General features: G+C 44.1%; 1 protein-coding gene across 1 annotated transcript in view; it reads left to right on the top strand.

Moving 5' to 3' along the window:
* Glis1 (GLIS family zinc finger 1) overlaps positions 1 to 16,928 on the top strand; it is a 198,730-nt gene that overhangs the window by 106,057 nt on the left and 75,745 nt on the right. Inside the window, exon 3 of the mRNA XM_013022254.1 lies at positions 16,470 to 16,647. Within this exon, the coding sequence (XP_012877708.1) occupies positions 16,470 to 16,647 (178 nt within the window). The remainder of the gene's footprint in view (positions 1 to 16,469; positions 16,648 to 16,928) is intronic.

The following is a 16,928-nucleotide window of genomic DNA, read 5'->3' as shown; positions in this document are numbered from 1 at the left end:
TGGTCCTGGGGCTTGAACTCTGGGCCTGGGTGTTGGCCTTAAGCTTTTGTGCTCAAGACTAGCCCTCTGCCACTTGAGCCATAGTTCCACTTCTGGTTTTTTGTGTTTAGTTCTAGATAAGAATCACAAGCTTTTCAGCCTGGGCTGTTTTCAAACCTCAGTCTTCAGATCTCAGCCTCCTGAGTAGTTAGGATTACAGGCATGAACCACTGGCACACGGACTGATCTTGTATTATCTGGGGCTGGCCTCAGACTGCTGTCCTCCTATCCATGTTTCCTACATAGCTGGGATAATAGACTGCAACACTAGGCCTAGCCTGTCTGTCGAGATGGAGTCTAGCTAATTTTTTGCCTGGACTGGCTTCATACTGTGATGTTCTGGTTCTCTGCTTTCTGAGTAGCTGGAATTACAAACTGCTGTGTCCAGCTTGTTCTTTTGATTTAGTGAATTATTTGTATTGATTTAGAACCTTGCCTTTTGAGTTAACCATAAATTACTAGGTCATGATGTATTGTCTGTAAAAAATATTGATGGGATTTGATTGGCTAATATTTCTAAAGACTAGATAGCAGATTTTTATGTGCTAGCTATTAATATGAAATTATAAAGAATTTAAAAGTTGCTTATAATCGCAAAAAGTCCTAAGATGGACACAATATTAAATAAACTAAGAAGTAGCATAAGTAATCATATTATAGTAGTAAACTACTAGAAACTTAAAAAAAAACCTAAAGTTAATACATTTCCAAACTAAGGTTAATATGTTACTTGAGAAATTACCAGAAGACTCCTTGAGAGTTAGGGTCACGGAAAAATATTATTTTAAAAAGTATCATTTCTTGAGGCTGCTATATAATATACCCATATAAACATATAAACACAATTGTGGTCATTTAAAATGATTGAAAATTTTTTGGGGGGGTCCTGTAGTGGGGCCTGAACTCTGGGCCTGGGCACTGTCCCTCATCTCTTCAGCTCAAGACTAGTGCTCTACCACTTGAGCCACAGCGCCACTTTTGTCTTTTTTCTTTTTGCTTATGTGGTGCTGAGGAATCGAACCCAGGGCCTCATGCGTGCAAGGCAAGCGCTCTATCACTGAGCCACCTTCCCAGACCCCAAATGATTGAAATTTTAAAACAACAGATGTTATTCTCTCACAGTTCTGGAAGCTGGGAGTCCACAGTCAAGGTGTTTTTAGGGCCATGTTCCCACTGGGGCGCGGGGGCTCCAGAAAAGAATCTACTGTCTGCTCTCCTAGCTTCTGATGATTTCAGTGTCTGCCTCCTAGTTTCATTACTGCCTCCTTTTCTTTTATGCTTTTGTCTTTTAAAGGATATTTCTAATTGGATTTAGGGCCCAGAGGATAATCCAGGATATTCTCAACTTAAAATCCTTAACTTTTCCAGGCACTGGTGGCTTACACCAGTTACTCAACAGGCTGACATCTATGAATCATGATTCAAAGCCAGCCAGGCAGACAAATCTATGAGACTGTTATCTTCAATTAACCAGCAAAAAACTGGAAGTGGGAGTCTGGCTCAAGTGGTAGAGCACCAGGCAGATCAGAAAAGTCAGGCAAAAGTATGAGGCAAAGAGTTTACTGGCACACATACACCCTTCCCAACCACCAGAAAAAAATCCTTATTTCATTATATGGGCAAAGACCTTTTTTCAAATTAAGGTCATATTCAATCCATGGATTCCAGAGGTTTGTCATGGATGTATCTTTTTAGGGACTACCATCCAACCAACTACATAGTGTTACTTTTAAGATTTCCTTATGAAACATTGGCATTTGATTACTGAGTCAAATGAAATAAAATGAATAGTAAATACTGAATAAGACTAAACCAGCCCATGATCCTTGATTTTTACCAATTTAGTTTCTTTTTGAATGCTGCGCGAACACAAAATGAAAACATATTAACTAAAACTAAAACCATCTCCTCTAACACAAAGTGTAGTCATCTTTGTAAATGGTTAAAATAAACAAGTTTTTGGTAACTGTTTATTTGGAAAACCTGGGAGTGTAGCCATTTGGCAAAGTAACCTGTGGCTAATTGGTTTTTGATGAATGGGTCATTTGACACATTGACTTTTAGCCAACTGGCTTGTGGAGAATCAAGTTGGATGGCTTCCTATATGGGCCTGGGGCTTGATATCTGGGGCTGGGCTATGAGGCCCACATAGGCACCAGGAAGTCTGAGTTTGGTCTGGGATCCAAAGATCACTCAGACCAGGAGAGAGATCCCAGAATACCTGACCATGCCCAGCCTTGGCCAGTCTGCATCCTCCTGAGAGCCTGCTCTCAACTAGGCTACATGAGACTTTGGACACAAAACCTTCAAGTGTGCAAAGTTCCTGAGCTAAGTGCCTTGTAACAGCATTATTTTATCCCCACAATAAGTGCAGTAAGTATGAGATCTGCAATTTATTGATAATAGAAGGGAAAATTACTTCTGAGAGGTTAGATCACCTGGCCAATGCAACAGTGGCAGGCGAGTGCCAAAGTTGAAATTCTAGAACAGATTGTCTGCCTCTTAATCATAGGACCATGGCCCATCTTGTCCTCCATTACCTCTGGTCCTACCAGCTCATTCATAAATGAGTTCTGTGGACCTTTTATAGCCTAATGGCTGAACACACTTTTATTTCTCCATGGGATGGAACTAGGGCTAGAGGTGATGCTGAGGTTTAGCCAGCAACTCAGTATCAGAGCTGAACAAAACCTAAGCTGTACCCAATTGTTTCCTATGACTCCTCTAATTCCAGTCTGGCCCAGAGATTTTGGTTCTTTGTGTTCTTGTCTCTGAAGCTGCCCTGCATTCCATCCCCCAGTCTTCTTGTTTATGTCCATGTTAATGGGCCTTTGCAGGCTGGACCAGCTGCCGAGGGAGAGCCAGTGAAGCCACCTGGTGCTGTGTCTGCTGCAGAATGTTTATGGTGCGCAGAACCGAAACGAAACAACATCCATCTTGTTGACTGGTCCCAAACACTGCATTCATTCAAGGCCAGGCTGCTGATGGGTCCCCAGGCTTGGCAGTGAACTTGGCATACACAACAGAGAGAGGGTCAGGAGAAGGCAGGCGGGCTTGGGGAAAATCATACTCTGAGGCTTTGCTGCCCTCCTGTTTCCTGTTCACTGCTTCTCTGACCAAATATGTTAATTAAGTAGTGTGCTATGATGTCAAGATCTGAATTGGTCTCAGAAGCATAGGTCAGTCTTAGCCACAGGCCTCTTCAAAGACTGAATGATGTCATCTGTCAATATGAGGTGTCATGTTGTAGGAGACAGCAGTCCAGCAATCTAGGGGTACTTTGTCCTAAACAAACCTATTTCAAATGCTAGTTTGGCACTCATCACCTCCCAAACTCAGTTTTCCCATCCTTCCAGGAGGGTGATGTTACCTCTGTCTGGCAGAGCAAGTGGGGAAAACCCTGAAATACAGCTGTTAATCAGTTGTCTTATAAATGCCCTTACTTCCAGATGCTGGATAGAGAGCATTTCCTGAGGCCACCTATAGGAAGTGATAGTGGGGTACTAGGATTGAACCCAGGGAATTGGTTATGGGTTTACCTTGGCAACTGGCTCTTCTGTAACCTTGGACAAGCTCCTTATTCCTGTGGGGCCTCAGTCTCCATTTCACATGAGAGATCCAGATAATCTTTCAGGACCCTATTAGTCCCAATAACTCATAGCAGACTTCTAAAGGCTGCTCAGTAGTGCAGCTACCCTAGGAATGGCCTCCTGAGGCTGTGGGCAGACTGGTGGGTGGGCTGATCACCATAGTCCAGGGTTGAAGACTATAGTCTAGAGTCACCAGTCTGGGATTGGTTCTGACCTGGGATCTGCCTCTCCTGTTAATCAAGATCCTGTGGAATTGTTGTTGTTTGCCAAGTGCTGGTGGCTCATGCCTATAATCCTAGCTACTCAGTAGGCTGAGATAGGATCATGGTTTGAAGCCAGCCCAGGCAGGAAATTTCATAAGACTCTTATGTCCAGTTAACCAGCAAAAAGCTAGAAGTGAAACTGTGGCTCAGATGGTACAATGCCAAGCCTTGAGCAGAAAAGCTAAGGGACAATGCCCAGGCCTTGAATTCAGGCCCCAGTACTGGTACACACAAAAAGTCTTTTTAGCTTCTGGGACCTCATTTTTCCTCATCTGTTAAGTGTCTAATTGGTTTATTTAGCAGGATCTTTGAGAGGCTTAGAGGAAATGTTTAATACAGTGCTCTCTCCCCAAGGTATGGACATGTATCACCTATCTCCCTAGGCTTCAGGAGAGGGCTATCAGAGCACTGGGACAGTTGGCTCCACAGGGAGAGGATACAGATCAGAGCAGGCTTTATGGCATCATTTGCTGATTAAGAGTCCTTGTGGCTCTCAGCTTGTGGCAACCCTGTGGGGCTCATCCCTATGTCTTTGTGCCAGTACAGTAGGAACCCAGGCAGGTACATGGAGCTCTCTTTGGCCAAATCCAGAACAAGTTTTAGGTTCACAAAGAACTGGTACCCAGGCCTGAGCAGTAAGGCCTACAGTTCCAAGGAGCCTCCAATATCAGGACCTGGAACAGAAAGAAGGGGCAGCAGCCCCTCCTCAAGTTCAAAAAGCTGTTGGACAGTTCACACTGCTTGGATCAGAAGAGACCAAATATACAGAGGCACCTGCCTGTACTGACTCCTCTTGTTTCCTGAGCAGGGTTCCTTTCCCTGGGCTCTTGACCATATCAGGTCTGGTTCCCATGGAGTTGAAGTGTGATGACCTTCCTGTGGAGGACAGGTTTTCTCCATGGCAGTGTTTCAATGGGCCATCCCTCCACAGCTGCATTTCCTTTTGTAGAAGTCAGGGCAGTGGACCCTGCACAGCTGGTTCCACCCAGTACTGTCTCAGCTGGGCCAGGCTCCTTCTTACAATAGGTCCACTGCAGTTTGGAGTGCAGACATTGCTGGATGCCAGTCACAGTTCCTCAAGCACATTTTTGGGAGTATGCCTTACGTTTCCTCATCTCTTGAGGACTTTGGTGAGTTTCAGCTGTCAGAGATATTGAGACTGCAGTAGTGTCTATATCAGAGAATATCTTCTGGTCTTTCTTGGTCATTAAGTGGGTCTTTTAAAAACATACAGCTATATATTTCATGAATGTAAAGTCATCAGCACACCTTGCATGGTTGTTTATTTTTAATAATTAATTTGCTTTATTGTTATTTTTAGAGGTGATATACAGAGGGATTACAATTACATGAGTCAGGTAATGAGTACACTTTCTTTCATACAGTGTCTTCTGTTAAGTAGGTCTTTCCTAGTACACAGATGTTCCATGTAAATCAAGATCTGGCCTGACTCTCACCTGGTGTACTTACTTCTACATTTCTTCTCTTAATTTACATGTGGACCTCTACTACACAGTGCAAGAACTCAAAGAGGGTGTGTGCACAGGGCTGTGTGGCACAGTGGTAAGGGTACTTTGGGTGGGGAGAATGACAAGGACAGGGATGAACAGAGTAGATGAGGTGAGTATGAGCAGCGTGGCACAGGTATTGGAACTGCAAGAGACAGGCTGGAACAAGGCCAATAGATAGAAGAATGTTGGGATCCTGTATGTGTGGCTCAAGTATTTAGAGGTCATCTCTGGGCCGTGGGAGTCAGAGTCTCATGCTTTAGAAAGATCATCTTGGCTGTGGTGGACAGATGGATCTCAGTCAGGAAAGAGACTTGTCCATATCTCCTTGTGGTTCAAAGCAAGGCAGAGGTGGTCAGGATGGGGGCTGAAGGAGAGGAAGGAGTTTAGAACAAAAGGAAACAGGAGGAGAAGCTTGGGGGAGTGTTGAAGGTGAGTATCAGGTGCCCAGCACCTGGGCCTGCTAAGACCCTTCCTCAGGTGTGCTTCTCCTGGCTTTCTGGAGTCAGCCTAGCATACCCCCACCTCGAGCTCCTGCTACCAACTCACCTTGAAGCTATGTGCCCACATGAAACTATGTGCCTGCCTTTCTATGGGTACTTCTGAGTTCAAGATCTGTCATTAAATTTAGAAACAAACCTAGGGACTCTTAAGAATTCTAGACCTAGCCTGCCTTGGAGTGTCTCTGAAAAGCAGAGCCAGGCCAAATCCTGATCCTGCCACACTTGCTCTGTGACCTTGAGGAGACCTTGTTTTCTTCTCCTGCAGAATGAGGAGCTGGCACGGGCCAGGTGTTCTTCACAGGGTGTTCTTTTCTCTAACAGGCTTTTATTTTGTATGGCCCCTTTAGATTCCCAACATGAAATTCATCCATAACATAACTAGCCTGCACCATCATTTAGAAAAATTCCATATAATATTTTAATTATAATATAAAGAAGAAATGTAAGGGAAGTAACTTGTCAGTAGTTTGTGTGTACACTCTCAGGCATAATTGTGCTGGGAGACGGGTGAAGTTGGGAACTTACACCTGTGTTCAACATCACACAAAGTCACAGGCAGCCTGGCTGAGATGACGTGATCTTCTGAACTAGTGAACAGCCCTTGGCCAAGTTCCAAACAAAACTCAATGCAGTCTTTCCCTAATTTACATGGCAGTTCTATGCCTGGAAAATTTAGTGTATGTAAAGACCATGAAAAAGTACTTGTGCTCATGTGTAAAATGGACCTATGTTTTAGGATCCCATGATCAAATTACTCATTTATAGATACTTTGAATATCTGGCAAAATATTAAAAGTTAGTATATGAATAACCTGCCCTTAGCAGTGAGTTACCTCCTTTACTCTGAATGACGGTGAGCCTTAGGCATTGTGACCAGAACCCCCTGCCCAGTGATTTCCAGAGTTCCCCTGGGTAGAATGCTACTGGAGTTCTCAATTGGATGACCTGTGCTCAGAGGGCTGAGGGCAATTAGAGCATGGGGAAAGGACAAGAAGAGAGGGAGCATGGTCCGGACAGGGCCAGAGCATTGGACTGTCCTCCAGGAGAAAGGGTTCTAGACTTGGTGGATTCGGATCTAGTTAGAAATGAGAGAGGTTTCTGCCACTAAAACTATGGTTTTAGTAGAATTTTCCAGTCTTTCTGGCCATTCTGTGAAATAATCTTTTCCATCAAGTGTAGAAATTCTGAACATCTCTGCATAGTGCCACTTTCTGTGGGATTAGGATGTCTGAGTCCTCCACAGGGTAGCGCTGTAAACATTCCTTCACTTAAATGGGATTACATCTTGCTTAAACCATTATAGGTTGAAAATATCCAAAGTAGAACAGTGTTTGCTATTCTGAACCTGGTGAGCACCCTAGCTTATGCACACAGTCAACTACGATAAGTGGACTAAATATAAATATTCAAGTCAACTTGGTTCCCCTGATGACAAAGGGAGGTTTAATTGGATGCTGTGATCCAGCATCAAGAGAGAATCTTACCATTGGCCTGAAAAAAAATCAGAATTCAAAGATTATTTCTGCTTGAATGCATATTGATTTTATACTATTATAAGGAGGGAAAATCCTCCCAGAGACTGTATTCTCAGTCAGGGCTACTGACCCTTGAAGATACACAAGATATGGATAAGTCCTATAAAGCCCAACATAATTGTCCCACTCCAGGGTGTATGGAGTTGGACATCACCACCTGTACTATCACTATTGTGTATTCTTATTTTGACTTAATATTTTCCAGGAGTGTAAAGGCTCATTTCATCATCGTAGGGGAAAAACCAACATGGATATAGGAGTAATTAGCCTGATTTAAGGAGAGGGGGTTAAAAAAGGCTAACCATGAACTCATAAATATATACCTGTCATAAATAATTATAGCACCATACTTACTGGAAAAAAGAACACATTTTTGCAAGGTTTTTGTTTTATATTTCAGCCATTTTGTCTAGATTTTTTCTTATCACATTACAATCCTTGGTATTTGATTAAAAAAAAAACAACTGGTTTTTGGTGACCATCACTGTTTTCCATAGTAACTTGGACCAGGCCAGGTTCATGAGGGCCACAGGGCTTCCTTGGAAGTGTAACTGTGGAATCAGAGGGTTTTATAATGTCTGAGTCAGAGACTCTACTGTGTCTGACTCATGCATCATTGAATCTTGGACCCACAAGCACTGCAGTGCTTAGTTTTGTAGAATTATATCATCTTAAGATAAGAGAATCGGAGTTTTAGAATCCCACATGCATGGAAACTCCAGCTCCTAAGTTTTGGAATTGTTAATACTTGACAGATTGTTTTTCCATTCTTTTTACTATTTGTGTGTGTGTGTGTGTGTGTGTGTGTGTGTAATTTCAAATCCTGCTCTTCCATTAATGTAATCCTTATTAATATATCCTCTGTGATGAATTAGTAAAACACTGATCTGTGTTAAATTGTAATATGTTGAGGATGACCTACTAATAATAAAGGAATATATATCTAATAAGCTAATAAAGGGAAAAATGGAATTAAAAACAACCTGAAAGTTAAAATGAAGAGAAAAAGAACATAGAATAAATAAACAAATAGAAATAAAGTAATAAAAATAAATAAACAAATAGGAAGGATGTAGGTTTAACCCTGAATGGTTAATTACATTAAATGTATATACGATAAGTGGACCAAATATAAATATTCAAGTTAAAAATAAAACTTGAGCTGATAGTTTGTAGCTAAAATTTGTAATGGTAGCATGTTGGGAGGCTAAGAATGGGAGGATCATGGTTTGAATCTCAGTCCAGGAAGAAATGTTGGTGAGACGCTATCTCAACCCATAGTTGGATGTTGTGGCACATGCTTATTAGAAGGCTGAGATTGGGAAGGTTGTGGTTATGGGCCAGTCCTGGGCAGGAAAATCTGCAAGATTCTGTCTCAGCAGAAGAAGCTGGGTGTTGTGTTGTTCACCTGAAATCTCAGCTATGATGCCTAAAAATGGGAAGATCATGGTCCAGGCAGATACCTGGACGGAAAACAAGACCCTTATGAAACTATGGCTGAGTGGTAGAACATCTGCTTAGCAAGTATGAGGCTCTGGGTTCAAACTCCACCCACTCCTGCCAAAAAGGGAGAAAACCCAAAGATACCTAGTGTGTGTATATATTGTTATAATTTAATAAATGTTAACATTATTGCATTAATAAAAATGTATTAAAAGGGATTTTAGGGTTGTTAGTTATAGGGAAAATCATCTGAGAGTCTTAGAACACTATGAGAATTTAACTCCACATATGATAAGTTCTTGGTGCTTTAGTTCTGATACAGAGTGTCTCTGCTATTTTTGTCAAGGTGCCCTGGCTTATTGACATTGTCTGCATGCTAATTCCCTTGGAATATAAAGATGACTTTGAGTAGCTTCATGTGCTTCCTTATCCACTCCCAGTCATATGAAGATGTTCTAGACTTCTGGCTAAACTAATTTTTAAGTCATTTGCTAGTGACTCATGCCTCTAATTGTGGCTACTCAGGAGGCTGAGATCTAAGAATCATGGCTCAAAGCTAGCCTGGGTATCTAGCTCTTACCTCCAAGCAAAAAGTCAGAAATGGAGCCATAGTTCAAGTGGTAGAATGCTGGCCTTGAGCAAATAAGCTACGGAACAGTATCCAGACTTTGAGTTCAAGGCCCTGTACCAGCATAAAAACAAATCAAAACAAACAAAACAACTTGCATTACATGCCTGTTTCCCAGTCAGTCCCAATTGCACTATAGCTGAGGAGATGAGATCAGTAATTGCATGATTGAGTCCATAGCTCACCCTGGAGTGACAACAATGATAGCAGACACTTAATAGTGTGTACTATTTGCCATATCCTGTTCCAGGTGCCTTATATATGGATATGAACAATCTTAGCTTCATAAACTTACACAGATAAGCTAAGATATTTGATAGCCCTCATTAGAGCTTAGTTTTGCCTTGATCTTATGCTTCCAGCCTCACAAACTGTGAGAAAATAAAATTCATTGTTTAGCAATCTAGGTTATAGTGTTTTGTTATAGCAGTTGCAATAGACTCATACACTGGGAAAGCAATTGGCTGTCTCTGAGGCCCTCATTGATATAGAATGTCTGGGTTAACAGTGTCTTCCAACCTGATGAGGCTAGATTTACACTATGACTGTTTCCCAACTTACTGATATCCATCACTCTCCTTACTCTGCCTCTGAAAAACAGGTTGGCAAGATGAGCATGGGAAGAGCCAAGGACTGCACATGGCATATAACGGAGTTCATTGAACTTGGTACTCATCATTCATCATTAAATTAAAAAGAAAACAAGATAATATATATATATATATATTTATTATCCTGACTTTGTAAAGTAAAAAAAAAATGTATACGTGTGCATGGGAAAGTAACATAGAGGTGTCTGTTTCCTTTTCCTATGTCTGCTGTGGCCTTATAGAGGATACTCCCTAATTATTGCCTAGCTTTCTGTTCTACTGTTTTTAATAATAATATGTGCTAATTTGGTGGCAGAAGAGTGCCTGGGGGAGAAGCTGTCCCTCCTGTGTGTTCATATACACACAGGCCTGTGCCTGCATTTGTGACCAGCCCTGCATCACTCCCTTCCTGCCCAACCTGGGACAGAACTGTGGACCCGCTCAGTTTCCTTGCAGTGCCTTCCAGAGGTGAGCCTGCTCAGGTTTTATTGGCCCAAGCCCCTGTAAATCTAGCTTAGCTTTAAAGGGAAATTTATGGGGTTCTTGCAGTCTAGGATAAAAGATGGTGGGCAACCATAAGCCTGGCGTGAGGCCTCAACTATCAGGAGCTGCTGCTCTGGAGGCCCTGAACAAGTTACAGGACCCATGATGGCTATGAACATCCCAAAGTGGCTACAGCAAGCAACTGAGCCTTGGCTATACCATCTTGCTGGGCTGTGGGGACGGTGGGAAAGCCGGGGTCTACCCCATTCTGATTCTCTTCCTTAAGAAGGTCCTGGCTGGCCACAAAGCCTTTGGGTTTCATGAACAGAACAAAGGGGATGATGAAGCAGCAGGATGATCCAGAAAGGGCCCTAGAAGTTGACTACAGCCCAGGCTTTTGCCATGTGTCTAGCTGAGCTATCCACCCTCTTCTACCCTAAGAAGTGAGAGACCTCATGTCTTCTGAGCTTTGGGGTCTCTGTGGTGCCCCTGTTTCCAAGTCTGGGTACATGGAACCTATGTCCAGCACTCCTTCTGCTCAGAGGGGAAAGCTGAGGCTCAGAAAGACTAATCCTGCAGAGCCCCAGCTTAGACTCCTGACAAAGGGCTGCTGAGCTTGAAGCTGCTTTTCTGTGGCCACTGACCTGGAGTCCCAATGAGGTTGTGATCTTGTCTCCCTGCTTGACCAATGACCAAAACAGAAGAGCTTTTCTTAAAGTGCCACCATCAGGCGCTGGCTCTACATGTATTATCTCAGGGCCATATACTGTTGCTGAGATTTTTACTCCTATTTTAGATCAAGAAACAAACTCAGAAGGGTAAAGTAGCTCATCTAGTCATGAAACTAATGGTAGACTGGAGCTTCAGCCTAGGGGTGTGTGCAATTAGAATTTGTCTACTTCCCTGAAGCTACAGTGTCTGGCACAGAGTATGCATGAAAGTGAACTTGAGGCAGTTCACCTAGCTGGCAGTCTCCCTGCGCAGTCTCCCTGTATTTCTAGCCCACCTGCTGCAGGGCTTTGTATGCAGATGGGCTTGTTCCTAGTGGGGCCCAGGTGTCTAGAAAACATGCCTGCTGTGCATGACTAGAATAGCTCCTCCTCCAGTGTAGGCCCCTGCTCTCTTCTGTGTGTGGAAAATTTGAACAAAATTATGTCTTGGAATGCTCTTGACAGTGGAAATTCTGGGGTTCTAAGATCCTGGTCCTGAGGCTTTAAAAGACCTGTAAAGGATGCAGGACTGTAATGGCACCTCCAGCACAGTGGCAGTGCAGAGGATTGTAATCTAGCTCTGTGGCAATAAATGTGGAACTTTTGGGATGTTGACCCTTGTGATGAGCAGAACATAGAAGGCGCTCTGAGTGACACATCATAGAACTGAGTGGTTAGGTTACTCAGGGAGGATTGACACTAGGGAACATTCTGGAGGAGCCAAGCTTCCACAGGGCCTTAAGGATGTGGGAAGGTCAGGCCCCTGATTTGGTGGTGAGGACATGTTACAGTAAGGCATCAAGAATGAATGGGCAAGTCAGGCTGTGGGTCCTACCGAGCAGTGTTGGCCCTGTGTTCAGTGTTTGATTTCATGTTGTAGGCTGCACTCCGACTCCCATTTTACAGATGCAGCAAGGTGATTCCGTCTGGTTCTGATTCTCTCCTTCATGGCTTCGGGAATTGGCAGACTGACAGTCTAAAGCCAGGGATCTGCTTCTCCAAATAAAGTTTTATTGGAACATAGCCCAGAGTCACTTGTTTCCAGGTTGTTTATGGCTGCATTTCACAGTGTGATGGCAGAGTGGCAGAGAATAGATTCCTACAAAACCTGTGCTATTTCCTGTTTTGCCTTTTACAGCAAACAGTTGCTGACTGGCTGAGTTGGGTAGCTGAGTAGTATACTTGCTGCGTGACAAGATATTTGCCCTCTCTCAGCCTGGCTGGCCAACTCCCAAGGGTTGTAATGAAGCTCACAGTTGTTGGTTGTGAAATTTATTTTGCAAACTGTAGTGTGGTATCCTGTCTCCAGCCTGATACCTGGTCAGCACTAAGAGTCTGCTACCTGAGAGAGAAGAAGGTCAGTAGGCCTTCCTGATCCTTGCCTCTGCCCACTGCCAAGGCTTCAGGAGGTGCATCTGGGCCCAAGATGCTGAATGCAGCATTGTCCACTCTCACATAGATTTGGCAGGTTTCATCACAAATTAACATTCTTGTGGGAGTCACCTTATATGTGGTGCCACTTTATAGCCAAGTCATTAGGGTAATTTGCCAAGCTATCTGGGGGAGCCATTTGCTTCAGGTTTGCTGGCTGCGACTTCATTCAGGGTACGCAATCAGTCCATTTAACACATCCCAAGTCTGGGGGTCTGTCCTGAGTTTGGCCTCAGGGCCATCCAGACCTGGCTTTTTGGGGGCTAAAATGGATCTCAAACATAGCCCTTGTAGACTTGAGGAGAAATTAAATAGTATTATTATTATTCATAGAGGACTTACTATGTGCGAGATACTCTGCCAAATGCACTGCATTTGTAACCTCCCCCGTGGCCACAATTCTGTGAGGTAGGTGTCAATGCCATTGTCCAGATAAGTAAACTGAGGCTGGATGTGGAAACCAGATCAAGTCCTTATCTTGATTCTGAAATACCAGCCCAAGCTCAGCTAAGAATATGCTGTATGATTGTGGAAGGCACTTGCTGTCTCTGAATCTGTTTCTTCATGTATTAATGTAACATATGGTTAATTCTAGCCCTGACAATCTAGGGTTTCTCACTAGCTTTTAAAAATGAACTCAAGGTGCCATTACTTTCCAGCTTTCCACAGGAACTTAATTTGCATGGAGAAAGCTAGGTCCTGGCTCTTCTTGGTATCATCCCTCTCTCTGGTCTAAGGGTGTCAGGATTATGAGTATACACCACTCACTCCACAGAGGAGGTCCATTGTTGATCCCTGTAGATCTAGCATGAACAAGAGTGGGCTTTACCTTCTGGGTTTGTGACACATTTGGGAATAGAGAGGCCATGCTCCATCAGGCAGGAGACAGTACCCACAGCTTCCCTGGAAGACAAGGGTGGGTAGCACCCCCACCTTTCCAGTGGCAGCAATATCTCTGGGACACGCACTACAGCTTCTGGTTTAACTTCCAGCCTTTGCGAAAGTAGGCAGCCTGGGGCAGAGTCTGGCATACGCCTGGACCCTGGCTATGCCAAACATTGCTATACAACTTTGAGTAGACACTTGCCAATACTGTGTCCCACTGCAGGATTGGGAGGTCAATGCCTTCCCCCAGGACACTGTGGTGGTACAGGGATAAAGGCTAGACGGGGCTTAGAGCACTAGCCAGTGCCAACTATGACTCAAGGGACTCCCCCTGTCCCTCCCACAGGTTTTATTGGAGGAAAACCTCTGTCTCGAGCAGAGAAGCAGCTCACAGGCCCAATGACTTGTTGATAATATTGTTTTCCCACAGAATTGATCTCATCAAGCCTACCACTCCCTGTGTGACTTTGGCAAAATGTGTAACCTTTCTGATCTTCACAGGAGTCCCAGTGAAGGTAACCAAGAGGCAGCAGAACAGACGTTGGGCCTTGAAGTTGAAAAGATCTAGATCTAGATCTTGGCCTTGTCCATTATACACCCTGAACCTGGTCAGAGGAACAGAAACTATATGCTTTGGCTTTCTCCTTCTGGGAACTGGCTATGTAGATTGCTCTGAATGAACACTGGGAAGACTTGAAGAAGGGCTGGATAAATACTAGTTTACTCTCTACTGTTCATGGCTCCAACTTCCTTCATCATACTTAGCCTCCTATGTGAAGGAGGAGACAAGTGACCCAGTGGTCCCCAAAGGTCCTGATACGTCCTCAAAGAAAGCCCAGAACTATACCTACCCCCAGTGAAACAGCTCTGGGAAAGACCCCAGTGAAACAACCCACATGATGATTAAGTGCTCTCTGTTCCAAATGCTATTAATGGTCATAAAATTATCCACAGTTTTCTGAGGCCCAGTCCCAGGGTTTGCCTCAATGGGACAATAAAATTGCATGCAGAAACGATTTGGAAAGGCGAGGACAGCCAAGCAGAGACGGAGTTAAATGAGCTGAGCCTGCTCTCATTAATTCAGGCCATTCGCATTTGTTACCAGGGATTTCTTTTTAATTAAAAAACAACCAAGTTATTAAAAAATAAGCCTATGAGGGGCTGGCCAAGCAGCTGCCAAGGCCAGCAGAAAACGTGTTCCTCACAGCAGGACAGAATGGGCTCAGGCAGGGAATGTGGTACAGAGCAGATGTTTATCTGAACCCCCTTCCACAGTCTTGCCTGAGCCCCTTGCCTGCCATGGGACCTTGAGATTGGTGCATTCTCATCTGCAAACTGTAAAGTGAACTGGGTGGTGAACACTGAGGCCTGTCCAGAGCCTCTGGCTGTCTGGCTTCAAGTTAGTGTAACTTAGCCTCAGCAGAGAGAGCTTTGTGCTGAAAGGACTGGCTTGGGGTAGGCTAGGATTAGAATAGGGCAGGTGGATCCCTGGGCTCTCTAAAAAGCCACGTGGTGCATAGCGACTAAGATGCTTGAATCTAACCTAGCTCAGGAGCTGACTAGTCACATGATCTAGGGAGAACAGTGTGACTTCCCACAGCCTCAGTTTCCTCCTCTTTCAGATAGGGATGATAATATCCATGCCTGCCTTGGAGGGCAGTAGAGCCCAAGTGAGTCTGTACCTGTAGCCAACACACACCACACTGGTGCTTCCTGTTGCTGTCTTATCCTTGGTTAAGAGGCTGGTATCTATTTTTTTTTGTTACTGTTTTTTCTCATCCTAAAGGCCTAAATTGCTCAGGATTGACGGTGTTGGAGGACACACAGGCCTGTTGATAAGGTCTCATTACATCTGTCCAGGCACTTACAGTTCTAGGATTCTGTGTAACTGGAACATCTTTTATTCCTGGTACTTCTGCACCTACTATTTGATTGCCCTTCTGCATTCTGCCTTACAGCATCTTGGAGAGCTGGGGTGACTGTTACATCTGAGTTAGGGGAGGAAGGCTCATCCAGAGATGTACCTGTGGAGTTCTGGGCAGAGAATGGACTCACATCATGGTCCGAGAGCTCAGAGCCCATACTCTTCATGCACTAGCATCACTCCTAGAGGGAACAGGGAACAAGTCCCCAAAAGAGTTTACAGATTAATTGTGCTTACCTGGAGCTCAGAGGCCCAGAGAAGACACGAGCTAATAGCAACCATGCCTTACATTTTTGTTACTTTCTGTAGTTCTTCAAGGTTTTTCCTATCTTTTGCTTCAGTTAACCTTCACAGAACCCCAAGGGTAGGAAGGGCAGGAATAGTATAGATAGAAGTGTCAGAGGACCATGAGGGTGAATGTCTTTCTGTAGTGAGATATTGTTTGGGAAACAGTATAAATGGTATGTTAGTACCAGTAACAGCAGATACCTCTTTGGCACACCTGGCCCACATTGCTGCTGGCTCCTGGGCTTGCTCATACCAGCACAGATACAATACTACTCTAGTGACCAAGGTCTGGCAATAATAGACTATGAGCTTCAAGGCACCATGAATTGGTCTTGTTAGTGTTTACTGCTACTATAATAGCATGTGGTATACAATAAGCACCCAATATTTGTGTAATGGTTATTTAACCACTAGAGCCTTAGCATCTGTATCTGAAAACTTGGGATTTTACTAAAGATTCTGTTGGGTGGTTATAGGAATTAAGCAAGGTTATCACTGTGTCTCAGCTACAGCAGAGGTACCTCAAATGGCTCCAGGTACTTTGTCAGGTACCTGATGCCCAGGTAGCCTGATACCTCCCTGCTCTCTGCACCCCTCTGCAGCCATCCATACTCACTTGACTCTCCCTTTTTCCCTCTTGTCTGTTTAGTGAATGGGAGCTATGGCCACTGCACCCCAGGCTCAGAGAAGAGCCTGCTGGACCTGGACCTGGCCGAGGGCCCTGGCCCCACCTGCCACCAGGGCCTATTTCTCTCCACAGGATCTTCACCATCCCAAGTTCATCCTACTGCCTGTGAGAGGCTGATTCATTTCCCCCACTCTAACAGGTATGTGCCCATCCCCATTCATCTTTCATATCCTGTGGATATTCTCAATATCCACAGAGCAGAGCCTCAGGATCTCACCTAGTCTGCTTGGCTTGTGGGTTAAGCAAGGAAACAGACATATTAGGTACAGGAATTTTTCAGAGCCTGCTGACACAAAGATGCCTGGTCAAGATCCTCCTATTTGCTAGGACTTATAAGAAACAGAGAAATATAGCCTTATAGAGGTGCATGTACACACTTCAGCTAGCTGAAGCGGCTTTTTATAAGCATTAGTAAATTCA

Source organism: Dipodomys ordii, unplaced genomic scaffold, assembly GCF_000151885.1.
Source record: "Dipodomys ordii isolate 6190 unplaced genomic scaffold, Dord_2.0 Scaffold61, whole genome shotgun sequence".
NCBI lineage: Eukaryota > Metazoa > Chordata > Mammalia > Rodentia > Heteromyidae > Dipodomys > Dipodomys ordii.
The sequence above is the reverse complement of the archived record's forward strand: the minus strand, read 5'-3'. Positions and strand labels throughout refer to the sequence as shown.